Below are 14,651 nucleotides of genomic sequence, written 5' to 3' on the forward strand. Positions count from 1 at the left end.
ATAAACAGCTATACTATAATTTTAAATTTATTGATAGGTATGTACGTAAAAAATAACGGTACCTGACTTGCATTTGCATAAGAGTTAATGGTGAGCCATTGAAAAAATATCACAGAAAATGTATTCATGTTATGAGGAAAACAGAATTTGATTTCATGCAGTCTTAACTCTTTAAGTGAAAAATAATTTATGAAGTTAATTGTTGTAATTATCGTATTCATAGATTAATAATTATATTATTAATACACGAATACGAAAAAGTTATGTTGATTGATTTTTTTCCAAATAGGGCCAGAAAAATTTCTAAAACAAACGATATAATATCTAATTAAAAACGAATTATAGATTCATACAATACCCTTTTAAAAGATTATTATATTTTAGTCTATATATTGTTTGCACCCCTACATAATTAAATTAAATTAAATTCATCGCTCACATTAATTTTTAATTTAATATAAACTTTCAAGCATTTTGATAGCCTAGGATGGGTCATAATGTAAAATAAATATTTTTTAGTACGTACTTATTACATGTTACATGTAATGCAGAAAACCAGACATATTACATTTATAATATCTATTTACCGGCTATTTTTGGATAATTTCTAACAATCTAATAATTATCTAAAAATTACATATAAAAAAATTACCTACCTATTGCTCAGGCAATTTATCCGATGACCAATTTCTCGCAGGCAGTGCGAATATGAAAAAATATATTCATACAATATATGTATTAGTGTAAATAAATGTCAAGTTGTGCAACAATTAGAAAAACTACAAAAATGTTATATTTGATTTCCCATTTTAATTTATTAGTTAATATAAGTATAGATGCATACCTAGTGCATCTAATGCATCACTAATGCATAGTGGTAGGAAATATGTGATAATATTGTCATAATATAAAATATTGTATATGCCTGATTTCTATATTTTTCCCCCACAGTAGGTACCAAATACATCTAATTTTCTACAAGAAACCAGCCTCAACTTTGAAGATTGAAGTATTTTTATATATTGCTCTTAAATTTGAGCTCAAACAACAACAACAACAACAACAACAACAACAACAACAAAAACACACACATTGCAAAACCAATACATTAATTATCCGCTCAGAATCTTAAACTAAAGTTTTCTTTGATACGAAAATAAAAATATCCAAATTGTTAAAAATAGTTACGATAGATAATATCTTAAGGTATCTTACTTATTTAAATTAAAATGATTGATTACCACCTATTTGTAATGTTTAAAAAAATAATTTGCTATTAATTAACTATTGGAATTGGATATTGGAGCAACAAAGTCCGTTAAATTTAATGTGCAATGTGCTTATATTATTATTACTTCTCATTTGTAATTAATTTATTACATTGTAAGTGCCTATATAGGTATATTCCTTTGTATTTTTCTATGACAGACACTGAGCAGTGAGCAGCATTCTTCTTATTGTGCTACACATTTTCAGAACGCTTTTTATTATTTACTAGAATAATAACTGCAGTAGGTAGATAGAACTTATATTGTACGCTTGTAAATTCGTATTATTCCACTTGAGATGGTTTAACTAGCCCTTGTTGTACAAGATTCTGCAATGAAGCTGCTATGACGTTGGCAGTTGACTTAAGATAGCCGCCGGACGTCAACATAACTAAAGGAATATTATTTTGTTGAGCTAATTTGAACACCATTTCATCTCTTTGTATTATTCCCTAAAATTAAAGTGTTAACATTTTTATTAATTTGAGAAGAATAAACTATTAAATATTTGTATAGTATCGTAACAAATAGGTAGGTACGAGGTTTGATTAAGCTGGCTCCAGACTTTGCATACATTGTCAAATAACATATGTTTCTGACATTGCTGGCTGTGGCTGTAATGTTTTTAATTCCCCCTCATTATTGAAAACGCAATCGAATATTGGAAAAATTGTCAATAACATGTGCTAAATGACAATGTATGCAATGTCTGGGCCCCGCTTATATTTGCTTAGTAGGTACCTAAATTTAAGTTTTTAAAACTAAAATAATAAATATTCAAAATACCATTAATTAATTTTAGCTCTACGTGATCAATATTCGATATTATTAAGAGGTACCTATACATATTTAGATCATAGATGTATAATATCGGGTCTTTTGATGAATTTTGTTAACACATGAATTTCAAATGCTTATGAAAGAAACGTGCCTACTATATGTACACACTACTCGTACCTTTAATATTTTTACACGTATACAATAACAACATACGAGGAACCCTGTACTAAGTTTTCAAGTTTTTTACCGAAGGAAAAATTTTTCTCGACAACAATTATTTAAAAAAGATGGACTGCTCGGCGCTCCGTTGTACTGTAGTTGTCGAGTATGTCATTGTAATGGATGTATTAGATTTAAATTCAATGATAAATCGTTGCATACAAAAAAAGATTTTGAGCAGAGACGGTGTGTCATCCTAGTATAGGCACTTGTATAAGTATTACTTATTCAATTAAATAATCAAAAACCGTTGAATATCAAATATTGTAAACAATTTTAAATCACACGCTTATAAAAAATTTATGTTACTTTCCAGTGAACTTTTCCTTTATAAAGGTAGAAAAATTTGTTGAAATCTTCTATGAAAATTTCTAATATTAGTTGTAAAATTAAATTTTTTTATGAATTTCTAACTGAAAAATTTCAGGATTTTGATGAATTTTCTAAAATTTGAACTTTAAATGCATATAAAAAATAATCTTTTATATGTAACTTCAATATTTTTAAACTGCTATTAGTAGAACTTATAAGGAACCTTGCATTCAATTTTAAGCTTTTTTACCAAGTGAAAAACCTTTTATTGGCAGTAATTTAAAGGAACCAGGAGCCAGTTTTTCAAATTGTAGGTACGCAATTAATACAATTTGAAAACTATATTGTATATTTTAGTTGCCACCTCAATTATAATACTTTTCTACTAATCTTTTGGCTAGATACTGACAGATACTTATTTAGTCACCGGGGGAGGGGGGAGAATTGTAGGATTTTGATAACTATTTTATTCTGTGAAAGAAGACTTCTAAGGTCCAAATCAACTTAGAATTTTTTTATTTTACTTAAAATAATATTATAAAATAATTTGTAAAAAGAGCTTAAAATTGGCTTATTTTTATTTTTTAATGATATATTATTAAGTTTGAAATTAAATTATTGAAAAACGAGTTCAATGCAGCTTGTTGAATATAACCATTTATTATATAGAAAAAAATATATCAAATTTGGGCGGTTCTACAAAACAGGATCATTATTTTGTAGACAAAATTACATTGGTACCGTCGGTATTTGGTGAAAATTTCAAGCGTCTACGGTTATTAGTTTTTGAGTTACACCAATAATAAAATAGATTTTGTTTAAATCTGGTTTTTCGTAAGTTTTTTTTTGGTTTTCCTGACGCTTTTGAAGATTACTGGGAATTTATACTTTTGATTTCTCGAAGTACCAACTAGATACATATTCGATATTCCTACCAGAAAAGTTGCTGAAGTAAAAAATCAAATTATTTTAACTGCCCTAGAAGACTATGACAGACCCGAAAAAAACATACGTATATCATTGTAAAATCAATTCCTCTCAGAATTTAAAATTACTATTTACTCATAGACCTTAGTATAAGAAAGGTCTAAGGACAAACTTAATAAATATGTAGGCACAGTGGACGCCCATAAATAGCTTATGTAGTTAAGTATTTTTGTTATTTTGGTTTCTAAACTATGAAAGAAGCCTACCTATTAATTTATTGAATAATATACTGTAGTGGTAACTGATAAATTATTTCTAAAAATGTTTTTTGGTAAAAATCACTCCAAAAATTTCATAATATGAATAGTTTTCTATACATTGGAAATTGGTCACACAAAGTTCAAGGAAATTTTTAAAAATTTTGGTCTTTTCTGTAAAAATTGGAAATAATAGAAAATAGAACTATGACATCTGCAAATTGCATTTTAAAATTCTTAATCAAAGTAATAATCTGAATAAAACTGAACTACATGTATAAGTTGTGATAATCCCCTAAATTCTTAATATAGTATTAAAAAGTAAAGAATAATCAATGAACATTCTTAAATAGACAGTTAGAATTGAATTTTCACATTTTTTTAAAATAAGATGAATATTTTACTAATAAAACAATGTATACAGTTGTATAACTAAATCTAATATTATCATGAAAATAATTAGTTTTATAACAAAATCAAATGAAAACTTGCCTCTGGAGTAATAGAGAGCAACCCCAACTTATCTCCTTTTAAAATGTCTGTACCAGCATTATAAATTATGAAGTCTGGTTTAACCTTCAGGAATGATTCATTCAAAGCACTAAAAATAAACATGAAATATTGAATTTTATATATTTAATTAATTATTAAAATTAAAATGATTTATAGGTAAGTAGATGAAAATAAATAGTACACAATGATTATCATCATTAATTGGAAATTATAGATTATATTAAAAACATCATATTGACAATAACCCTATACTAGTAGACTAGTTTATTTTTAGCTTATTCTATTTGATTATTACTATATAGTTATTAGGTTATAATTTTTTAATTCAACAAATATACCAGGAATTTTACTGTCTAAAATAATTCTATTTATTGTTTAATTTTCACAATACACAATACACATACATAGATATTTAAATAATACATAACCTGGTGGCTGGTTATTAGGTTAGTTCTAACAACTGCATAATAAATAATAATATGGTAGTTTTCACTATTCTTAGGCATCTGTATCTACTACTTTTAAGTGAAATTTTAGTTCTAAATTCAATAATTACCTATACAGGTATAATATACCTAGATACTATGTGTTATAAGCTGACCATGCAGGGTTAGGTGTAACAAGGTTATAAACATATTATGACAAATGTAAATTGCAAAATGACACAGGTGCAAACTATTTTATATGAATATTAAAAGTAAGACGGGTTAAGAGTGTAGTATGAAAAATAATGTACAAAATAAAAATGTTGTTTATATGCATATTGCATACATTAATAATTTCATAAATTACATTAGGTACTCAGGTACCTACTAATAAAACACCTTAAGTACAGTATAATATGCTTATAATGTTAATATTACAATTTTTATTAAATGTAATATTTAAATTCATTTATTTACTATCTTAAGAGGAAGCCATACCTGGATGCTTTGTCTCAGCCTTACAAATGCATAACATATCAAATTAATATTGATTGTATTAAACAAATAATAAATTTAACTTGGTTGTTTAATCTTAAGAGTGAATTGACCTTTAATCAAATCTAGAATTAAGAATATTATCTAGAAGATGACATGGTTTTTTTTTTTAATATTTCAATTTGTTATTTTATGTTTTTGTAAGATGGTGACAAGGCATGCGGACGGGGATAACCTCTTAATATATTTTAAATTTAATTTTGTTTTGACAATGGATTTTTACCTTTCAACGGTGGTTAAATATTCATAATCTTGTATAAAGTAATCTAGTTTCACAGCCTTTGAAATGGCAGTTTCTGCATATGTATCTTTTGGGTATATATTTTTATTAAATACATCAATAATAAATACTTTTGAGTTGCCAATAAAATCTCTCTCGTATCCATTACCCTTAGAAAATGTACTATATTTTTTAAAACAAAACTAATGATATTTTTTTAGTGTTTTGACCAACCTGGTGAGCATCTAAATCAATTATCATCACCAGATTACAGTCATTTTCTTGTAATGCATCGTTCACAACCAATGATATATCAGCATATGGACAAAATCCTCCACCACGATTTTTACTACAGTGATGAAAACCTCCTCCTAAATTAATCCCAACTCCATCCTTTCGAGCTATTTTTCCAGCTAACCTTGAACCTCCAACCTGAAATCTAAAAAATCTAAAAATAATAATAATCATATTATTTGAATCTTAGTTTGTTTACCTAATGGGCCTTAAATATTGTCTTTGAACCAAAAAATTAGGAAATATGGCAACCACAGGAATTTCTGATATACGTGCAGCAACACAACTCCACTGTTAATTAAATAAGTGTAGATTATTCACTATACACAAAAAAAATAACAGAAATAAAATAAAAAATAAAAAATAAATAAATAATAAATACTGTATACAAAAAAAATATTTTCACTAAAAATGTAATTTAAATATTATTGAAACAAAATAATTTTTATTACAATAGGTGGCTATTTACTTTCAAACTTTTCAGATATTTTCCACCATGAATCGTAAGCAGTGCATCATTAGAAATTTCATCAGGAATATGGATGTTACTTTGATTCAAACCCAAAGTATTTTTTAGTATCTAAACAAATTTTGATGAATTTTAAGTTGATACATATGTATAGGTATTGAGTAGGTATATTAGTTATTCTAATAAAATACAATTGATTATCAAACCATCTCATAGTTTTAGAGAATATAAATTTGTAAATGAATAACACAACAATGGTTAGTCTAATAAGACTTTTCTCAAAGAAAAGCGATAAGCTACCAAACTAGTCTTAAATCATTTAAGAGAAAGTTATTAAAATACTTATTAAAAAAAAACAAAAAAGTATTTTATGATCTATAATATTTTAATCAGATAAACCAACTTTTCTAGATTTTTTTTTACCTCTAAATTCTACTTGAAAATTAAATTTCCAATTTTTAAAAGATTAAAAATTACTCATAACATGTTTTAAGTACTGGACAAATACTCAATATCCATCTAAGCTTCTACTAAGTTGACTACAAGTCAAAAATAACTGTTAAACAGTATAATAATATTGTATTGTTTTCTTTTGAAAATTAAAAACCAACAACAATGATACAGAATTAAGTCAGGTAAATGTTGAAATACTATACAAAATTAAGTCTCATTTGCTTACTTTGTAAATGTGTGCCCATTTTTTTGAATCAAAAGGATGTAAATTTTCAAGACCAAAAAATGTAACATTGTACTCTTTTCTATATACGATCGGCCAATATTCTTTGGGCTTTATTTCAACCATAACTTATTAGAGAGCACTTAGGTACTTTCAATTGTTATCATTATTTAAGTACCTAGGTAAATCATTTCTGAGTTATTAAAAAAAGTATTATTATTTATGATTTAACATATTATTATATAGTCACTATTATTATTTAGTAATCAATCTTAAGCAATAGAATGCTAATAATAAACATATTGTATGAATGAATGTTGGATATTTGCAGTGTTCTATACTATGGCCATTGAACAGTGAACAACTGAATACCATAATATTATAATGTATTTAGATCAGTGCCTATGATTGACTACAGTTATACATACTTCACTCTTAAACATATATATTCCAATGACAAATTTACAAAGCGATTAGCTAAAATTAAAATACATAAATATATATTATTACATAAGTTAATAAATAATAATGTAGTTATTAATATTTGTATTTTGTAACTTTGTAAGTCAATTGATTCTGTGATAACGGTGTTTGATAATAACAATTGACCTGATAATAGAAAATCATGGTATGGTTAGGTTATAGTGTTTTACCATAGAACAATTTTGTTCAATATGGAATAGATCGATTTAGATTTTTTTTGAGGCAGTCAAATGTCAATAGTCATGAACTTGAGCAAGCTGAAGAAAGTACTTGAGGACATCTATTACTTATCTGAAGGTTTAATTATATTTTTTATAATAGGAAAACATTAGGGAATTTGACCATATAATACGTGCGTGACATATTCAATGAAAAATTCTACAAACATACCATATTTCTCATTGGTTACATCACTAAATTTTTTACAATTTAAAGTGTTATGTCGTTTATACACTTAGGGCTAAAAATGTCCAGAAATACTATCTTAACATTATCTTAAACCAACCCCACCCATACTCATATTAATAATATTTGAGTATTATAGACCACCAAAAAAATTGGACAACTGTTCCAGATGGTTTCAGTCAACACCCCAATGGTTGATTATTATTTGTAATTATATTGCACTATATATTTATATGACCACATACAATAAATGAATACATCTAAATCATATAACACGTTTGAGGTGTATTTGTATCTAATTGAAAATCCACAGACAATCAAAAGGATAAAAGTATTTAAATTCCATAATTACAGTTACGTTTATTTTTTTTTTTATGACAAAAAACAATACCTAATTTTAGATTATTTTATTCCCATTTAGCAATTTTTTTTTTACAAAACTTTTATTACAAAACATTTAAAAGTAAAAATAGTAAAATAAACATTTAATCTTCCACTCCTTTAGTATCATCAATTTCACTGCAACTGACCCAACGACCAATTGTATTCTCTTTCCATAGTGATACTTTATTAGTTTCAGCAGATACTGCAAGTACATTTCCAATTTTTGACCAGCTTACGGTCCAAACACGGCTTTCAAACAAATGCATTCGTACAGAAGACCATTTGGAATAATCATCACTATGTGACACTACAACAGTCTTATCTTCAGAACAACTTGCAATTAATTGTCGATTATCACCAATAGTACATGTCCAAGCCACATCACGAACCCAATCTGTATGACAATTTATTTCACCAACTTGTACCCATTGATCATTTTCAACAGTCCATATTTTCACTAAATTATCGCAGCCACCACTTGCTAATACTAACTTTTTACCAAAGTCTGTTTGATCAGATCCAAATAATAATTCCTTGTATGGAGCCCAAGCTACAGTATTACATCCATTATGGTGGGCACTAAATGACTTAGAAGACCATTCTTTGTTAAACACATGTACTCCAATGGACCCATCTGAACTCGCACTTGCTAAAATAGTGCCATGTTGATGGGGTGCCCAAGCAACAGCATTAACTGAAGATTCATGAGTAAATTCAAATATATTAAACCAATCATTGGATTCTTTCCATACAACAACACGTTTATCGTAAGAACAAGAGGCTAATAAATGTCCAGATACTGGATGGGACCAACAAATTTGCCACACAGGTCCGTGATGACCCTTAATATTGGCCAATAAAGTTTTATTACCATTGTTTATACTATAAACTTTGATTGTTTTATCACTAGAGCATGTAGCTAAGCGTTGACCATAATAATCCAGTTCAGCATCATGGACTTCCCCTTCGTGTTCATTCAAAATTAAGCCAGTCATAGGTACCATTTTCATATTAATTCTCCAAACAAAAACAAATGTATATCTGAAACAAGATTTAAAATAGAATTATTAATTTTAGTTCAAAATGCACAAAATAAAGAAGTATGTTGCAATTAGCAGTTTTATAAAAAACTTGATGACAACAAAATGTATAAAATACTAATTGTAATTACCCGGGGATAAAAAAAACCGAGATGGGCAATCCACCTAGTAATTTTTTCTTACGTGTAACTAATTGCAAGCAGAAAGAATCAAATATGCTGTGTATGGTTATGATTTTAAAATTATCACACTAAAATGATTGAGTGAATCTATTATCTAAAGCTTCCTTGAATCATCAGTTGAATATTCAGTGTTGAATATTTTTTGATAATATAAATCTCAGACTTTACCTTTTATATATTTAAACACAAGGCGATTTCTTTGGACAGCTATATCTGAAGTTCTACTAAACCAATTTTTGTTATTTTTGTTTTAAACACAAGTCTTTGGTGTGTCGATAAGCCATTTAATTAGAAAAGTTTAAAGTTTAAATAATTAGCAATATTATCATACATAATAGCTGTTATTCGTGGCATCTATTCTAATACTCATATGACCCATTCGGGATCTCAAATAATATGAATGTAAAATTTGGTGTCTATTAGTCAAAAACTGTAGATTAGCACATGAATTATTTAGATATGACTCTATTGTAATATTTTACAAAACAATCATTTGAAGAGAACAATTGAAATATTTGTTATTTTTCGGGGGATAAGAATACAATAACTAGTCCGGTTTGAAGTTACTGATAAAATTAATTTAATCGGTATGGAATCATTTCACTGTTGTATGAGAATTATCAGAGATCCTATCTAGTGACAGGTTTGAGATATTACCAAATACCAATGATAATTTATCATATATAAAAATTTTAATACACAATCACTTATTTAACATAATCAAGTAATTAATTTTAATTATATGATTAATAAATATCAATTAAAATTAAATGCATTGAATGAACCTTATCAAAATCGCTACTTTTTAATGAAAGTTACAGTAACGATAGACAGCGGAATAATAAATAAACGAAATTACCTTGGGTGGCGGTTTGATTAATCCAACAACGCGTTGATGAATTTCGAAAGATCCGTTTGAAATCGAATTAGCAGACGTTTTTTAAACACAATTTGCAAATAACGTCATAATATTAATATACCTCAGTTACTTGCAAGCTGCAAGTTGCAAGCATAACTTCACAAATTACAATTAATATTCAATATCATAATACATAATATTTATTTTGTATCTGATAAGGAAAGAAAAATCTGTCAACGCGGCAGAATGATAAGACGTGATTGGCATTATCACTTTGTTATTATCATTTTCCCATGGGCCGATCATCGTACGGCATGCGGTCTTCTCTCTCTCTTCTAGTCAAGAAATTCTATATAGATGATTGGATGATGCACACGTTTCACGCGGCTGCCGGTGAGTATGTTATTATATTGATAGGTATCGTATTTGACAGTTTTGTGTAAAGTCCTATTAACTAAACTTAACTTAGTTATTAGGTCTATGATTTTATGTGTCATCCTGCCATGCTGTGATTTAAGCGAAAGTCAAGTTTGGTCATAAACATACGTTTAAAATTATTTAGCTATAGGACCATAGTATACTACAACTCAATTGTGTGGAGTATACAATTTTGATTGATACGTATTTACATAAGTGCATTCTTGTTTATCATCTGGCTCCCTACCTAAAACGTAATATTTATTCGTCGTCGACGTGTTTTTTTAGAAAATATTAATTGTTTACTGTTACAGCAGTACAGTATTACACGGGTTCAATAATTTTGTTTGATCTCTTCGGGTCAATAGTTAAAGGATATTCTATCCTCTAACCTCTTTGGATACCTACTGAAATACATCATACCATTATGGCCACTACAAAACGAAGTCAACCAGCATGGTCTTGTGACAAAATATCTGATACACCTCGCTTAAAGTTGTTCAACAGCTTGACGAGAAAGAAAGAGATATTCATCCCAAAAAATGGGAATAAAGTGCATTGGTATAGCTGTGGGCCTACTGTGTATGATGCTTCACACATGGGACATGCTCGGTAAGTTCACATATTGTCTTATATTTTCTTTTTAAGGAATTTACTATGTTTCTTTTCTAGGAGTTACATTACGTTTGATATACTACGTAGAGTATTGAAGGATTATTTTCATTATGACGTTGAATATGTAATGAATATCACAGATATCGATGACAAAATAATCAAACGAGCACGACAATTACATTTGTTTGAAGAGTATGTAAAGACAGCTACCGATAAACAAATTGTGCAAAAAGATATTGTTCTGGCTCTAGGTGACCTTAAAAAAGATATTGAACAGATGGACCCGGACAAAAAAGTTATGACATTAAAGGCTATTGAGAAATTAACCTCTGTTTCTCAACTAATTGAGGGATCACTGTTGGATGATATAAAAGTATGTTAAAATGAATAATTTATTCATTTTTAAGAATTATAAACAAAGTTTTATTGTAGTTGGCCTTAAATGAAATCAAAGATCCATTTGGTGCTTATTTAGACACATTAAATAGTGCAGATGTTCCTGATAACAGTATATTTGAATCTCTGCCCAGATTCTGGGAAACAAATTTCCACTCAAATATGGCTTCTTTAAATGTTGAGTACCTATAATAATTAATTCTAAATTAAATATTAATGTGAAGTATTATAAAGTATGTATGTAATTTTTTCATTAACAGATTTTACCACCGGATAAACTTTCTAGGGTGAGTGAGTACATTCCTGAAATCATAGCATACATAGAAACAATAATAAAAAATGGTTATGCTTATGAATCTAACGGTTCAGTATATTTTGATGTTGCTACATTTGATTCTCAACCTATTCACCATTATGCTAAGTTAGTTCCAGAAGCATATGGAGATTCAAAATCACTTCAAGATGGAGAGGGTACATTTTTTAGAATTTATAACAAATTACAACATAAAAGTTTATTTGGATTCTAATTTAAAAATATTTTTGAAAGTACATTTCTTGTGTAATATTATGTAAATTAAAATTGTTTGAACCACCATTTTTTTCTATATTTTCAATTTTTGTTTAAAAACCACTAATGTTAAATAAAATAGACAGTAAACAGTCTGTTGTATTTACTAACCAAATGCACTTATAATTACATGATGAAGTCATCTAGTCATCTAGTTATGATGAAAACTGAAAAAATATTAGAATATGATGAAACTAATAATAATATTTTAGGTGATTTAACAACAAGTGCAGTTAATGAAAAACGTTCTCCTAATGATTTCGCCCTTTGGAAAAAATCAAAAAAAGGTGAACCATGGTGGAACTCTTCTTGGGGAAAAGGGAGACCTGGCTGGCATATTGAATGCTCTGTTATGGCTTCCTGTATTTTAGGCCAAACATTAGATATTCATACCGGTGGCATTGATCTAAAATTTCCACATCATGATAACGAAATTGCTCAAGCAGAAGTAATTATTAGTATAAATCAATACATCTTTTACTGTACCATTAACTGATACAATTATTATTTGTTTTGTAGGCCTATTATAACAACGAAGAATGGGTTCGGTACTTTTTGCATTCGGGTCATTTAACAATTTCAGGATGTAAAATGTCAAAGTCACTGAAAAACTTTATAACTATTGAAGATGCTCTAAAAAATAATACATCAAGACAATTGAGACTTGCCTTTTTACTACATTCATGGAAGGACACTTTAGATTATAGCGAAAGCACTATGGAGTCAGCGATGGCATGTGAAAAACTTCTCAATGTTAGTCTAATATGATCAAATTAACCTATTGATTTTTTTATAACTGATATTTATTATGAAGAGTTAAATATTTTAGGAATTCTTTTTAAATGTAAAACATGTAACTAGAAGAAATGATGTTAATAAATTAGCTGTTGGATATTCAAGGTGGTTAGCTTCTGAAATAGAATTGAGCAAGAAGTTTAATTTATGTAAATTAAATGTTCATGCAGCATTGTGTGGTAAATTTTAATTGTAAATTGTTCAATAATACACAAAATTATGTTAATCAATTATCAATTTTTTTAGATAATATTGATACAAAAGCAGTATTAGAAGCAATCAGAGAATGTATATCTGCTTGTAATGTATATTTAAGAGACTGCGATTCTTCTGCCATAAATCATACCTTATTGTTGGACATAGCTAAGTACATCACAGAAATATTGAAAGTATTTGGCATTAAAACAGCTGATGAAATTGGATTCCCAGTAAGCGAAGGGAGTTCTTCAAACGATGTAAGCATTACATTTATTTGTTTTTCATTTATATTCCATTCACATTAAAAAACCTCAGCAGCGACCAGTTTTATGGCTCGCCATGTCAATTATCTGTATGCCTCGTGTAGTAAAGCCACGGTACTGAGTACTACTCCACTGCCGAGGTTTTTTCTAAACGAGAATGGAGTATAGAATTATTTATTATTGGTCTAGAATTCTGTACACCTAGTAAAAAATAAAAATGCTTAATATTAATAAATCAATACTATTTAATAGGTTGAGACTATTGTCACTCCATACCTAAACATTTTATCAGATTTTCGTGATGCCGTCCGTGCTATTGCACGTTCAATAGGTTCTAAAGATATACTAATATTGTGTGATAAACTCAGAGATGAAACTCTGCCAGATAATGGAGTTCGTTTAGAAGATGTTGATGGAAAACCTACAGCTATTAAATTTGTGGGACGAGAAGCAATTTTACGTGAAAAAAAAGCAAAAGCTAAAGCAGAAGCAGATAAACTTGCTGAAAAGGAAAAAAAGAAAAAAGAACAAGATCAAGCCCGAGCTAAAAAAGAAGAACAAAAAAAAATACATCCTAAGGATTTGTTTAGATTAGAAACTGACAAATATTCAGAATTTGATGAAAACGTAAATGCTTGTATATCTTAAATTTTGAATATTAATTATTTTTTAAAACTAATTAGTCCATAATATATATATTTTTTAAATTATTTATAGGGTTTACCAACTGTTGACAATCAAGGTAACAAAATTAGTAAAGGATTGACCAAGAAGTTACAGAAAATTCAATCAACTCACGCAACACTACATAAAGAGTATTTAGAAAGTATTGACAAAATTTGATACAAAAATAAAAATTGAAATCATATTTGGTGTTTTATTTTATATTAACACCAGACTGTATTCATCCACTTTTAATTAATTTATTAATATATAATTTATAATATGCTGTGTCTAAAAAGTTATAAAAAGCTATGTGTAATAACTAGTGAGTATATTGTTTAGTTGTTTTTAAACATTTTTAGACACTTAAACTATACATTATTTATTTTACATTATTGGTGACAGTATTATTTCAAAAACATACTTTATTTAATTTATATTTTATTGACATTAATAAATGTAAACAAG

At 27.8% G+C, this 14,651-nt stretch overlaps 3 protein-coding genes across 13 annotated transcripts; 1 reads left to right on the plus strand and 2 right to left on the minus strand.

Moving 5' to 3' along the window:
• Positions 1-1,024: 1,024 nt before the first annotated feature.
• Positions 1,025-7,513, minus strand: LOC111035973 (histone deacetylase 11). Of its 5 annotated transcripts, none has more exons than XM_022317821.1 (8): positions 7,344-7,506; positions 6,919-7,093; positions 6,240-6,350; positions 5,970-6,061; positions 5,711-5,924; positions 5,480-5,646; positions 4,256-4,364; positions 1,025-1,720 (listed from the first exon to the last, which is right to left on the minus strand). In XM_022317821.1, exons 2-8 carry the CDS (start codon positions 7,039-7,041, stop codon positions 1,553-1,555), a joined length of 984 nt encoding a protein of 327 aa, XP_022173513.1. In that variant the 5' UTR covers positions 7,042-7,093; positions 7,344-7,506; the 3' UTR covers positions 1,025-1,552. The 5 variants fall into 5 exon arrangements, with proteins under 5 accessions (XP_022173513.1, XP_022173514.1, XP_022173517.1 ...); XM_022317822.1 differs by having other exon boundaries at positions 5,711-5,915; positions 7,344-7,501; XM_022317825.1 differs by lacking the exon at positions 6,240-6,350 and having other exon boundaries at positions 7,344-7,513.
• A 567-nt stretch (positions 7,514-8,080) lies between these two features.
• Positions 8,081-10,486, minus strand: LOC111035974 (protein SEC13 homolog). Of its 3 annotated transcripts, none has more exons than XM_022317827.1 (2): positions 10,269-10,486; positions 8,081-9,228 (listed from the first exon to the last, which is right to left on the minus strand). In XM_022317827.1, the coding sequence occupies exon 2, from the start codon at positions 9,195-9,197 to the stop codon at positions 8,289-8,291; it is 909 nt and encodes a 302-aa protein (XP_022173519.1). In that variant the 5' UTR covers positions 9,198-9,228; positions 10,269-10,486; the 3' UTR covers positions 8,081-8,288. The 3 variants fall into 3 exon arrangements, with proteins under 3 accessions (XP_022173519.1, XP_022173520.1, XP_022173521.1); XM_022317828.1 differs by lacking the exon at positions 10,269-10,486 and adding an exon at positions 9,578-10,043; XM_022317829.1 differs by lacking the exon at positions 10,269-10,486 and adding an exon at positions 9,359-9,477.
• A 72-nt stretch (positions 10,487-10,558) lies between these two features.
• On the plus strand, positions 10,559-14,388 carry LOC111035969 (cysteine--tRNA ligase, cytoplasmic-like). Of its 5 annotated transcripts, none has more exons than XM_022317813.1 (12): positions 10,559-10,661; positions 10,738-10,939; positions 11,003-11,297; positions 11,358-11,673; positions 11,733-11,873; positions 11,957-12,167; positions 12,477-12,712; positions 12,784-13,017; positions 13,094-13,238; positions 13,306-13,514; positions 13,773-14,147; positions 14,238-14,388. In XM_022317813.1, the coding sequence occupies exons 3-12, from the start codon at positions 11,113-11,115 to the stop codon at positions 14,361-14,363; spliced, it is 2,178 nt and encodes a 725-aa protein (XP_022173505.1). In that variant the 5' UTR covers positions 10,559-10,661; positions 10,738-10,939; positions 11,003-11,112; the 3' UTR covers positions 14,364-14,388. The 5 variants fall into 5 exon arrangements, with proteins under 5 accessions (XP_022173505.1, XP_022173506.1, XP_022173509.1 ...); XM_022317814.1 differs by having other exon boundaries at positions 10,563-10,661; positions 10,745-10,939; XM_022317816.1 differs by having other exon boundaries at positions 10,656-10,685; positions 10,745-10,939.
• Positions 14,389-14,651: the final 263 nt, after the last annotated feature.

This window comes from Myzus persicae, unplaced genomic scaffold (assembly GCF_001856785.1).
Source record: "Myzus persicae strain clone G006 unplaced genomic scaffold, MPER_G0061.0, whole genome shotgun sequence".
Classification (NCBI taxonomy): Eukaryota; Metazoa; Arthropoda; class Insecta; order Hemiptera; family Aphididae; genus Myzus; species Myzus persicae.